This window comes from Alexandromys fortis, unplaced genomic scaffold, assembly GCF_014885135.2.
Source record: "Alexandromys fortis isolate MF-2015 unplaced genomic scaffold, M_Fortis_MF-2015_v1.1 scaffold_202, whole genome shotgun sequence".
Taxonomy (NCBI): Eukaryota; Metazoa; Chordata; class Mammalia; order Rodentia; family Cricetidae; genus Alexandromys; species Alexandromys fortis.
The window spans coordinates 1269378-1283424 of NW_026068077.1; the positions used below are offsets into that span (position 1 = coordinate 1269378).

At 41.6% G+C, this 14047-nt stretch overlaps 1 protein-coding gene across 3 annotated transcripts in view; it reads left to right on the top strand.

Moving 5' to 3' along the window:
- The window catches only part of Rab27b (RAB27B, member RAS oncogene family), a 145497-nt gene that overhangs the window by 119656 nt on the left and 11794 nt on the right, over positions 1 to 14047 (top strand). For all 3 annotated transcript variants that reach the window (XM_050121704.1, XM_050121705.1, XM_050121706.1), the window contains 2 exons: positions 5659 to 5830; positions 7347 to 7432. In XM_050121704.1, the coding sequence (XP_049977661.1) occupies positions 5659 to 5830; positions 7347 to 7432 (258 nt within the window). The remainder of the gene's footprint in view (positions 1 to 5658; positions 5831 to 7346; positions 7433 to 14047) is intronic.

The window sequence follows — 14047 nt, forward strand, 5'->3', positions numbered from 1 at the left end:
CCTTATTTTAAGTCTACTTGCTAGATTTTGTGTGAACACAAATCATATCTTTAAAACATGCAGGACTTTGGAGCTTTGTCTTCCAAGGATCTCAAAATAGTTCTCTTAAGATTAAATATTCAATCTGGGGAAGAATTATCATCAGGGCCGCTTCCTCCTAGAGTGGGTGGGAACAAATACAGAGAACCACAGCTGGATAACATGTAAAGGGTGAGAGACCTTAGGACACTCAGTCCTGAATGGGGTGTCCCATCAAGCCCCTCTCCTAAAGTCTCAGGAAACCCTACAGAAAAGGAGACGAGAAGATTTTAAGAGCTAAAAAGAATTTTAGATTGTTTTTTATTTTTAAGTGAAGACTGTGTGTGTATGTATGTGTGTGTAAGCAACACAAAATGGACTCAGCAGGCTGTATATATGTATGTGTATAAATATGTGTACATGCATAAGTAACTTATCTGTAATAGTTTTGCTTTACATATATGTGTATGCATACATTTATATATAATAGTAATAAAATAAGATGTTATCAATTTCAGAGACAGTTTGGGACATGCAAAGAGTTAGATAAAGTAGAGGGGGGAAAATGGTATAAATACAGTATTCATATGTGAAATTCTCAAAAAAGAAAGGAAGGAAAGGATGAATGAAATTAGGGTGAACAAGAGCAGTGGACACTAGGAGTAGAGACAAGAGATTGGGGGCAGTGTCAGACAGGATGTTCCAGGAGTTCATGGCCCTGGCCCCTCCGAGGAGGAATATCCTCCCCTACACAAGCACAGCATCTCTACCTTCTCTCTGCCCAACAGTTTCTATTTCTTTGAGCTTTTTCTCTTAAAATTCAAACTTTATGTTTATTTTTTTTGTCAATTAAATGCAAGAGTTTTTTTCTTTAGAGATAGAATGTCCCCCGTTTTTTGCTTAGTTTTGAGATTCTAATTTAATTTCTTTGCTTTCCTTAAAATTCAGGCCTCACTGGGCTGAGTGACACATGCCTTTAATATGAGCACTCAGGAGGCAGAGGCAGCTGGTTCTCTTTGAGTTTGAGGCCAGCCTGGTCTACAGAGCAAGTTCCAGGACAGGCCCCAAGCTATAGAGAAACCCTGTCTTGAAAAACAAAAACAAACAAATTCATGGTCTCCTTTTCATAATTTTTTATTGAATTCATATATACATATATCCCTAATTACAGCTCACTGAGTCTGTATGTATTACTTGAATGTATGTCTTCAAAATTCTTTAGACTGGCATTTGGTATACTCTTTTTTATCTAAAGGAGACCACCTCTCTTGCTCCCAACTTTACTCAATGGCCTATGGTTCTGTGTGTAAGGTTGAAGCCTTGTGGGCTTTCCTAGTCTAATTTGACCTGTTGATTGGTGTCATCCTTGTTCAGCTCACATTTGGGCTTCCATCTTGGTGAGACTTTGTGGGTGTGGCTTCTGATGTTAACACGAGACACAATCTCATATCAAATCTCCTGATTGTCCCCCACACCTCACAATGTTCCCTGAACCTTGGGTACAGGAGTGTTTTGGAGATGTATCCAATGGGATTGGGCTCCACAACTCTGTATTTCTATTTTTTTTTTTTTAAATAGTGGTCTGTCTGTTGGAAAGCTGTTTTATTGACTTGGGGTGGAGACTATCCTAGTCTGTTTCTAATTGTAACAAATGAGGGAAAGTCTTGTGGGCGTTTGGCTCAGTTGATGATCAGTGGTCTGTCCTGCAAGTCCAGCGTGCTCTCTGGTGTGACTTCCCATCTGAACACTGAGGTCCCAGCGATTATATGCATTTATTGCATTTATTGCTGACTTTCAGACTCTGCAGAAGCCGGGAGAGTGATGTATTTAGATCTTTGCCTCCACTTCCTTCCTCTTGCTGTCCCATGAAGGGCTCTGAGCACAGCACCCCATCTTCTGTATCTCTCTGTATCTGTATCTCTGGCTCTGTGGCATAGCTGTGACATTGTGATAAATACCAAGAAGCAGACATGTTCTGGAAAGCATTACAGTCTTCTGGCTTTTTGTCCTTTTCAGAACAGTACAACCAAGAAATGACAAGATTCCCAATCTTAGTACAGGAAAATAAACAATGTTGTTAAAACATGTCAGCTTTTTGATCCTTTCCAGATAAATTTCTATCCCATTTCTCGGAAAAGGCGATCTTACCAAGGCTTTTCTTTTCTTTGTGCTGCTGTGTTTAACTGACAGGGAAAGCCCATCTACATCAGTCATTTTAGGACTCAGAAAATAATGTGGGAATAAAAAGAGATGTGAATCAAACACATCTTCGAGGTACAGATAAAAAAAATGTACAAATAAATTTAAATTTAAAAAATTACTATTTTTAAGAGAAACTTTAAAATAAGCCTTCTAATTCTTAATTTAATAGATCAAAGAGCACATCGGGAGCACTAAGTAAATGCTGTCACAGTGCCAGGCTTTTAGTTATTATTTTGTATGGTGTTTGTGTCAAATGCCACAGTGTATTCAGCACTCTATTTATAGAGAGCAGAGTCGATGAAGTCCAGAGCAAAACTGTTCCCTGGTAGCTGGTACTGCTCAGTCAAGATTAGATCTTGATTGGAGGCAGCCCTGGTATTGCCCCAGGCTGGATGTATACAATGAAGAGAGGATACCCTGGCTACCAGTCAGGAACACATGCTGTGTCATGTAGTTGGCAAGTGGTTAAGAGCTTCGTAGTATAAATGGGAAGTAAACTCCCATGCAGGGGTTTTCTGGTTCTCACCCAGTCTGGGTCCTTGCTGTGCTGTAAGACCGCTTGGTAGTTAGCCTTTCTCTAAGACCCGCTGAATCCCATAGCTCACGAAGACTACTGGTTTGAATTACAAGCACATTGATGATTCCAAGCATTTAAGAATTGTGTTTTAGTCTGGAACTCTATGTTGTAATTTTCTTGTTTGGTTCTTGTGGTTTTATTTTAAATTAATTTTGTTTTTGAGACAGGGTCCTTTATATCCCAGGCCAGCCTCAAACTTACTACACTGCCCAAAATGGTCTTGAACTTCTGATCTTTACAACCCTACCTTCCCAGTGCTGGTATTACAAGCATGTACAATTGCAGCCAATGTTATACAGGGCTTGAGAATGAACCCATTCCTACCATGCAAGCCTCTGACCAATTGAGCTGCATCCCCAGCTCCCCTTGCATTCATTCTCGCCTTTTAAATGCACTTTTTAAATAAAAGTCCAAGCTTTGCCAAAAGCTAGACTGTGAAGTATATCTTTTTGAGATTCATCTTTGTACTCAACACTCATATGCTGATGGATTTTAATGTATTTGTTGAGATTTAGTCTCTCTTGTGACTATCAGCAATAAGGGGAAATAATATAGGAAACTTGAATAAAAATTTAGATCATGCTGACAGACCCCTTTAACTCCACCCTTTTCTTTCTTCTTTTTTTTTTTTTTTTCAGGGAACCAAGGTACCTTCCAACTTTACTTTCTATTCAGGCAGTCAGTAGCTCCAGTTTTGTCCTTCTATGGCTTAGACCTAGGAAAGACTGTGGCAGTCCTCAACTTTATCTTAGAATAAATTTATTCTATTGATTGGGGGAGGGAAATGGGAGGTGGCGGTGGGGAAGAGACAGAAATCTTTAATAAATAAATAAAATATTAATAAAAAATAAAAAAAGAATAAATTTAAGTCTTTCTTTTTCCAAAAAAAAAAAATGAAGAGGCTAGTAGTAAAATGATACTTACAGAGAAGATGGAGAGGTGGTAATGGGGGCCTCCAGTAGGGAGCATCATTCTGCCTGGGCACCAGTGTGACTCAAAGACTAAGAAGAGCAGCAGGTTCAACCATTTAAAGCCATCAAGTTACGCGTTGATAGGCATAGGCAGTCACTTACAGAAGGCATCTCCAAGGGAAGCCCGGAGTCTATGGTTATCTGTGCCCTTTCATTGAGGATGGCGAGCTGCTGATGGGTGCACTTGCTTCCTAAGCCGTGATCAGATTTTGTCTAGATAGTTTAAAAAGAAAGTGAAGCCTTTACAGTCAGAAGACTCGACAACATCTACTCAGGGATGAAGGCAAATTGCTAGGGAGGAATGTTTGAGGACAACAATATGAATTATCCTATCTCAAAAAGGATTCCTTAATGAAAGAAGCACATGCCCATAATCAATTTAGCCCTATTTAGCAAAAACAATATGGTTCAAATTAAGGAACTAGTTATATTTAAAAAGATGCAACTTTCCAAAGCAGTTTAATAATTGTTAATTATTTGATGAGTAGCTCATTATCTTCATCAGCTGTTTTACCCAAGGACATAGAGTTTTTTTTTTTTATCCTGCACTACTACTTAAAATGACAAAATAAAAGCATTTTGAATTACGATTATAGACACATAAACTGTGTGCATCCTCTTCTATTCGGTTGCTAAATGGTGTTGTGGATGGAACCCAGCTTCTCACACATGCATGCATATGTGTGACATGCACACAGCTATGTCCCTGTTCCCTTCCTTATTTTGTAACATGGTCAGGTGAAGTTGCCCAGGAGGAAATAAAGTCGCGATCCTCCTGCCTCAAGCCTCCCAAACAACTGGGATTGTAGGCCTATATCACCAGGCCATTTTTAGATTTTCGGAAATTATAAGAATGTTTTAGCTCATCTAATAGGCTGTTTTTGAAATGTAATTTTAATCATTGCAGAATAGGCCGTCTTAAAGACTACAGTGGCTCCTGGGTCTTCATAAATGGGAAAATCTTCTCACATAATAGAACAACGTTTTCCATGTTGGCAACGTCTTCTGAGGCCTCCCTCTTTGTTGTAAGATAGAACAAACATTCCTGTGGCCTATGAGTCAGAAGTTTGTAGCAAACCTCAAATCATTGTGGGAACTTCACAACAATAGAGGATAGTGTCATTCAGATGAATGTGCCCTCACCTTGGAAATAGCCCTGCAGATGCATTTGCATTTAGCTTAGGGCTGGTTCAAACCACAGTCATCACAGCTTCAGGGGTGGAGGGGGTCTGTGCCCTGGAAGAAAGGATGGGTGACATCGCTCACCCTGGGAGGAGGCATAGTATGGGAATCGCTGAAACCCCGCCTCCTTCTTGAGGTCTGGAAACTGGCGCTGTACAACTCTACGTAGACTCTCAGAGAACTGAGGCTTTCCTTGTTTGGGGCGGGTTTCACATCAGTGTCTTCAGGGGCATCATGCTAGTTGTTCAATTCTTAAGATCAAAAATGAATACTGTGTATGGATAAAATAGACAGCGTCTCCTTTATTCTTAGATGCAAGCCACTCCGACTTCTTCATTCTGTGTACAGCGGCAGTCGCTTTCTGCCTGCGCTGCTTCATTTCCCAGCGGAGTTTCTGTTCTTGCGTCTCCCTCTTCTCCGCAGCGCCGCACCTCTAATCCTCTGGAGTCTTGGTTTTGGAAACAAACGTCCTTGCCTTTTTAAACTTCTATTACTGTAGTGCCAATGTCTATTTTGCAACTGCCTGATGTGAAGTGACAAATGGGAGGCGTGCCCTCACACCTGAAGCTGCTTTGACCGAGTTATTTCAGGATTTAGGCACAATAGAGGCATTTGGTGTTGATGTAATTAATTAGGTGCACATCGTATTCTGATAGCAGACAAGAAAATCAACTTTTGCTGTATCGTATTTGCTCTTCTCCTCTGCAGGCCTGCCAAGACCATCACTATGACTGATGGAGATTATGATTATCTGATTAAACTCCTGGCCCTTGGAGACTCAGGAGTAGGGAAGACCACGTTTCTTTACAGATACACAGACAATAAATTCAATCCCAAATTCATCACTACGGTGGGAATAGATTTTCGGGAAAAACGTGTGGTAAGTTTTTAACCATGCCCTTAACCTTACTACCCATTCTCTTGTGTCAAATAAGAATTGGTGAAATTGTGTTCATTGCACTTCAAAGTGTCTGTTTCTTTTAATCACATGAAACTCATAACTGCAGAATATTATTTATGACATTTGCAACTACCAGTAACATTTTGATAGGAAAATATTGAGTGACACTATCTGTCTTCAAAAAGCACACAAGGCAACTAAAATAAATGTGTTGTTGAATTTGTGGATGTTATGTTTTCTATGAGTTCCTAAGGACGCTTTCACATTTTGATGTGTTAAAGTACCAGAAATATTAATTCATTGGGCAGAAGTGAATTTCTTAGAAAGTTGAAGGATTCATTCCCTTACTCCTAACAAAGAGGTTAAAAAGTATGATTGGCAAATAGCTGGAAACATGAGATTTGTAAGTTCTTGCTGCATTTTTATTTCTGTGTAGCCTCAGCCATCAATCACTGGCTCGTTGGGAACAGAATGTGAGACCCATCCATGCTATTTTCCAGGAGAAGGGAGCGTAAGTGAGAATCACAACATCACTTCCGTCTCCCATGCTAGACACTAATGACAGGAAGGAGGATATTGTGACACGGGAGGCAGGCAGCATAGGCACAGAAGCTTAGCCAGATTTCCTGCCACCCATGGTAGTCCTGACTGCCAAGATCACTGTGCCTTCCAGTTGATGTCACAAATCCCCACGGGAAATGCTTGGTGGAGAGCCACTGCCTGAAAAGTTGAATCGCGGCCTCTCCCTCAACTGAGAGCCAATAGACTCTGGGCAGCTTTGCTTCGAGCAACTCCAGGATTCCTCTGACTTCTTCCCTCAGCAATGCCTACCGACCTAGGAAGAAATCTTGTAAAAAAAAAAAAACTGTGCCTGTAGAACACTTTCTCTAAATCATGAACATTTTCTGCAAAGGCCCTCCAAGGAAGAGGCTGAAAGGCAGAGGCTGAAGTGTCCCAACTGACCCCACTGAGAAACTCTGTGCACACTTACTACCTAAGTCATTTTGAAAGGCAGTTCTATGCTAAAAGAGAGGCAGGCACTTGGCAAACACATTTTGATTAAAATGATTTTTCCATTTGTAATTTCATTTGTATATTACAACTAATTCCATAGTATATTGCAACTGTAAAATAGAAAAGGATTATGGTCTCAATTTGTCAATATAAAAAATTTAGACTCAGACGTTTAAATGAAAAGTTGGTTGTTTGAACCTACGGCTTTCGTCCTAATCTGATGTCTGCTGCCTCCATGAGGGAATGACAGAAGGTGTCTAATTTAAGTTTGCAGTATGCTTACGCTGTGTTGAAAATCATACTGTACTTGACATTTGAAAGTGAGATCTGTGTGATACTTGGGGGAAAATAAAGCAAGTGTTTATTCTGCACTATGAACTTTGATTATAGTAATCAACGAAAACATTCTGAGCGAACCCAGAGAACTACAGTGTTGACAAATTCCGAAGCAATATTAACGTGGGAGGACTGTGTTTTTCAGGTTTACAACACACAGGGAGCGGATGGACCTTCAGGGAAAGCGTTTAAGGTGCACCTGCAGCTTTGGGACACTGCTGGACAAGAGCGGTAACGGGAATTCCTCTATTTCTAGCTCCCTGTAACTTAGAAAGCATTGAAAAGTGAATGATGTATATGAACCTCAAACATAAATGGTATCCAGCTTTTCCACCAATTTTAAAATAGATAGCTATGCCCAGTGTGTGGTTCATGCCTACATCCTAGTACCCAGGAGACTGAGACAGGAGGATTGTGGCAAGTTTGCAGCCAGTCAGGGCTACAAAATGAGAGCAACTTTGTCTCAACCCAAACAAACAAAACAAAATGATGAATGGAGATTTGTCAAAAGAAATGAAAGTCCATGATTTCTAGTTCACGCTGCACGCTAGAACTGTAGAGCTAGTGCAGATCCGAACAGTCAATCAGAAGTGGGCAAATCTGCCTTCATACTTCCTAGTGGGGCGAAATCTCTCCAGATTTACCCCAGTAAAGATGGGAAATTAGCACTGCAGCAAGAGCTGATCACAGACAGAGTTGAAGAAAAGGTGTGCCATCCTCCCTGTCTTTGTGTTCTCCCCCGTCCCAGATTCTTTGTTACACGCTTGGTGACTGCCTTTTCTCACTCAAAGTTGGCTCGCACCATTGCCTGATAGCTAGAATATTTTTTTAGTTGAGCTCTCTGCATGCTGTGTATGATGTGCAAGTATTTTTCAGATGTATAGTGTGTGCATATACATGTATGTATACATGCCCACGTGTGCGACAGTGGCATGCATGGCCATGACATCCAGGTGAAAATCAGAGAACAGCCATGGGTGTTGGAATGTAGGTCTTCATCTTGTACAATGTAGGGTCTCATGCCAGGCCAGCCGGCCTATGAGCTTCTTGGGATCCTCCTGTTCCTTCTTCCCCTCTCATGTCAGGAGCACCCAGATCACAGATGCGCACTGCTGTGTGTGGTTTTGAGAAGGTTCAGGGGATCCAGAATCATCTACTTGGGCTTGGAGCACACCAACCACTGAGCTATGGCTTCAGTCCTAGAACCTTTAACTTCTTTCCCACCCTCCCAAGGCTCTCCTTTCACCAGCCTTGATCCAATTCTACCTTCCCAGAGAAAACAGCCAAAAACCCCCAGTTTCTTTTGAACTCCAGGGGCTCCTATACGCTGCCACTAACACGCTACCAAACGAATGCTACGCCACCGTTCAGTGAGATACATTCTCTAGTATTCCTAAACTGCTCTCTATTGAATCACTTGTGGCCATCTTATCCCAGGCAAGCTGTGAGCTTCCTCGACTCGCAGCATCCTCTCCGCTGTCAAAGGCACAATAACAAACAGTATAGAGGAGCCTCGGTCGCTCGGAGCTCGCGGTGGCATTCCATTATTCAATGAAAACATGTCTCTTTGGGACCCAGTTTCCAAGTGTTAAAGACCCAAGTCTAATAAAAAAAAAATCCTCTACTATCAGATTGAATAAAAAAGTGGCAAGGGAGTGACAGCAGAGATATGTGGAAGACATCCTGCCCCCGATTCCCCATCATATGTCTTACAATGCTGATGCATGGTAAACACCCATATTTTTGAAATGCATCCAAAATGTTCTCGCTTTCAGTGAGTGTAAACGCCAGGAGAGGTGCCGGGCCCTCTCGGTTAGCTTTTTTGACTGTGAATTCCATTTACACACACCCTTCAACACGGCTGGTTCTTCTGAAGGCGTCCCTCGTGAGAGTCTCCTTTCACATGTCAGTTTTGTTGTCAAAAAGATGTATGTTTTATAGAGCAGTGCAATTCGTCTTGGAGGAAGCAATACGAGAGAAAAAAAAAGGCGGATCCCCATATGTCCTTGCACACGACATGTCAGGCCCACATGATGGCCGGCGTCTCTCATCTGTCCCCTTAATCCAGCTGTGCTGGGAAGGAATGGGATGGACTGCCTTAGTAACTCTTGGCTTATTCATCCCTGGAGACTTTTGCATGCTGTGGATAGAAGGTGTAGCTAAGCAACAAGATAATGCCTTGGGGCTTCTGGCAGTATAATCCAGGTAAGGGTAATGGTAATTGATAAAAGTCGCTGGTGGGAAAGCAGGAAAATACACAACCCATTGTGCACATAGAGGGATCAACCCTTGTGCCCCCTCAAGGGCTAAAGAACAACAAGGTGCCTGATTCTGGGATCTGTTGCTTTTTGTATGATCTTAGCTTTGCCCACCTGAGTCGCCGACTAGGATGAGATGGGAAGGGGAAGGCGTCTGTGTAACTGGATGCCAGGTGTGTTTCTTCCAGGGAGTAAGGGAAGGAAGGGTATCAGAGGATGAGATGAATGGTCCAGGGTGTCTGCCTGCCCCATAGCAACCGTGTCCTTTCTGTGCTGCCACTCAGAGAAGAGAAATTTGCTTCAGTCTGATGACCACACAAAGCATGCCTGTTAACTACTTCACTATTTGCTGTGGGCAATGAGGAAAACAACATACGGGCTTGTCCCCCAGACACACGTGTACACACACACACACACACACACACACACACACGTGCTCACTTTTCTCAGCCACATCAGCACAATGATAAGAAACAGTTTTGTGGGCACAGCTTTTCAGCCGAGAGAACTACTATAGAATGTCTGTGATCTCTAAGAACTCCCAGGCAAAGACAGAACTCCATGGAAAAAAGCGAGTAATGCCTTTGGGTTTTGTAATCTACACCGCTGTGTTACAGAAATGCCATGCAAACGAAATGGTTAATTCATCCCCTCCACCATGCTTCAAAGAATTGTTCTCTTCTATTTAGAATCTGGAAGAATAGTGAATCTTTTACTGCACGCTATCTCTTTCTTATTTTCTTAATATTGAAATGCACTTTGTAAGTGAATAGCATGTTCTGGGCACTGAAAACAGACTGTATTCGGAACTGGAAACCCAGCACCTTTTCCCTTGGAGCTTACACATTAGTGTAGGCATTGGACAAACAATCAATCTCAGCAGCATGGCCCCAGGACAACTGTCAGAAGACAGAAGGTGGTAAGTGAGCCCTGCAGGAAGAGGCTGTTCCCAGAAGGCTCCGGGAGGAAGCAGGGTTTCCACTGGTGCGTTTGTTTACACTCATACACAATGCATGAGGGAAGGTAATCCAAGCTAAAGGACAGGCAGAGGAAGAGGAAAGACTAACGGTGGCAACCCACAGAACAACCAGCTTGTGAAAGAGCCGGGGGGGGGGGGGGGGGGGGGGGGGGGGGGGGGAGTCGGGGCAGTGAACTTTTTCAGAACTAAAAGAAGATTAGCATGCCTGCGGGTAGTAGGTGAGAGATGAAGCCTGGTGATGGGTGGTGATGATCCTGCAAAGCCTTGACGGCTTTAGTGGGGTGTTTTGGTATTATCCTTGTGTGTGTGTGTGTGTGTGTGTGTGTGTGTGTGTGTTGAAACGCAGTTTCTCTGTGTAACTGTCTTGGCAGTCCTGGCTCTTACTTTGTAGACCAGGCTGGCCTTGAACTCACTGAGATCTTCCCGCCTTAGCCTCCCAAGTGCTGGTGTTATCCTCAGAGTCATGTGTAACCATGAAAATATGGTTAGTGCAAGAATCACAAAATCAACAGGAAGAAATGAGGGGTCCCCAAAAATGGACATGGTAAACTTACTAAGACCGTAATTGAGCATGAACGATGTTGGGTAGTAAGAGATAGTATAAGGAGTGGATCTCATCAGTGAAGAAGGTGGTGTCCACAGTGATGCATAGACAGTGAGGAAGGAAAAAGGGAAGGGACTGTGCCCCAACAGGATGAGAATGCCCTGGCCAGAAACAGAAGGCAGAAGGACAGCAGTTGAGCTTGGGATGTGTGATTCCAGAAATGCCTGAGTTTTGTCCATGTGGAAAAATCTCTAAAGCACGAATTCAAATGATAGCAAAAAGCTATCTATATGTCTTGGGTTGCTCAGCATAGAGGCTGCAGCTAAGCCAAGGGACTAAATGACAGTGTCTGTGCATAAAATGGGAAGGGTTCAGAATAGAACGCTGAGAAAACCAACATGAAATATTTAGGAAGGAGACTAAAATGAGAGACCAAAAAATTTAGGAAGCCACTGAGAAGAGCAAATGTCATACTTCTCTCTTCTCTTTTTCAAAGCTATGTGTATGCATGCCTTCTCCAGTTTTGCCTAGTGCTGATGTCATTGTGGGTCTCGACCTGCCTTGAATTTAACTGAAGAAGTCAGGGCAGACACAAGGGAGGAGTCAGGGAGTGCATTTTAGCCTTTGTATAATAGTTGCTTTACCGCCTCCACCGGAAATGAATATTCTCATTTTCTCTTCCCACTTCCTGAGTTTCTCCTTTGTCCTTCTTTTAGTCCCCCAATAATCTTCTTCTTCCTCATGATTCACGCACTCACCTGTGGGAGAGTCTCACCCCAAAGGGTGTGGTAAAAAGAGTACATCAACCCTTCTATTTCTGAGCTGTGGCTTCCTTTGCTTGCTCACAGAAGTTCTCATTCTCAGCCTAATGATGTGCCTGCTTTTCTTTTGTGCACAGGCAAGAAAACTGGAAAAATCTAGCACGATTAATAAAAACCCCAAGAAACATATTGGGGTTCAACCTGAAGGTCAGAAAAACAAAACAGGAAGCCACTGGCTCTTAACTCTACCTCAGTCTGAAATGGTGATCCTCTCTCCAGAAATTTCAGAATGAGACTGTCTGAGGGCTGTCTCATTGCATGCTATATTCCTCTCTAGGTTTGGGATTATAGGCATACACCACTACTGCCTAGTTTCTATGGCAAACTAGTGTGACTACTGGGATCAAAGGTGTATGTCACCACTGCCTGGTCTATAAGGGGCTGTTTTACTCTCTGATCTTCATACAAGCTTTACTTATTAAAATACAAATGAAATATTACTGCATTTCCTCTTTTGTCTAAAATAAAAAAGAAGGCTATAACTAATATAAGAAAAATATATACAATATATAGGCAATAAATACATCAGTAATACCTAGTCCATTTGCATCTGACAAATCCAGAGAAAATACTCTATATTTTTATAACTCAGTCAGGAGAGCATGAAACTCTTAATCTCAGGGTCATAGGTTCAAGACCCACATTGGGCACCATTTGTAGATGAAAGTTTCTGCCCCTCCTGGTCCTGTGGCTGGCTATTCATTCCCAAAGGAAAACACAGAGGCTTATATTAATTACAAACTGTTTGGCCTATTAACTCAGGCTTATTATTAACTAAGACTTAATTATTGACTATGTTTAGCCATGTGACTTGGAACTTTTTCTCAGAAAGGCATTCTTATCTTGCTTCTTCTGCATCTGGCTGGTGATTGCATCCCTGTCTTTCCTCTTCTCAGAATTCTCTTAGAGTAGTTGGCCCATCTAGACTTCCTGCCTGAGTACTGGCCAATCAGCATTTTATTAAACCAATACGACTGACAAATCTTTACAGTGTACAAAAGCATTATCCCACAGCAATGTCTTTTTTTTTCTTTTTCAAACAAAACCTTGAATCTAATTTTCTTTAACTTTTTCCTGACCATAACATCCATAACATCTATAACCTATTTTTTCAGAATATGGGTGTAGTTTTCTAGGCTATTTTCTGTTGATTGTGGGTGCTGGTAATCTTATGTGGATGCAAAGAAAGTTTAAGATTGTGGTCAAATCCTGACTGGAGTGTTCCATGAGGCTGGATCATCTTAGCCAACAGCCTTGAAACTGTTCTGAATGCAGAACTCAGAAGAAACTGAAATAGAGGTGCTCTGAAATATTGGATCATCTGGGCTATTCATTCCCATTGGAGATTTTTCAGGGGGGTCTTCCTTGATCAAACCTTATTTTTTTTCTAACCAAGAAAGAATCCACAACCTCTCAGTCCTATGGAAACAAAAGCAAAATCTCTTCTCCAAAGTAACATATCTTCTGACTTAAAATTTGAAGTCAAGGCATTTTCAAAATATATAGTTGGATTAATCCAGCAGCATTTATAATAAAATGTCTTTTAGCAGCTGTTGCTCCTTCCTCAACAGTCAAACAATTCAAAGACAACACAATAACATGCAGTATCGATATTCTCTGTGTATTTTCCATCTTTATGTGAATTTTTATTTTTCTTACTCTATTTCTTTTATTTTAAAATTTTTGATTTTTTTTTGAGACAGGGTTTCTTTGTGTATCTTTGGCTGTCCTGGAACTTACTCTGTAGACCAGGTTGTCTTTGAACTCACAGAGATCTGCCTGCCTCTGCCTCCCAAGTGCTGGGATTAAAAGTGTGCGCCACCTATCTCTTTTTTAAAGAACTTTTCCTATTCTTTTTCTTTCCTCCCTCAAGCCTACTTATATTTTTAAACACACTGTAAAACATTTAGAGGTTTGTTTATTTTTTTTGCCTGAATCTGTCTTTATTTCTCTATCTTTTTCTGAACACATGAGTCAAATCTGCTAAGCAACATGACTAAGATTAAAACTATGACTTTGGCAGTTGATTTCACCACATTCCTTAGCTTCATGGTGGAGGTACTGGTGGGAGCCATGTCTATTGCCACAACTCTGGATTTTTAAGGTCATTACCACTACCAAGAAGCATGCCTTTGACTACTCATTAACACCATTTAAGTGTTTGGTGGCAAGGCCTCTTTAAAGAGCTGCAAGTTTTTTTGCAGCTAAAGCTGAACCAGAGAGCCTTTCTTAAAGGAGCTGTGC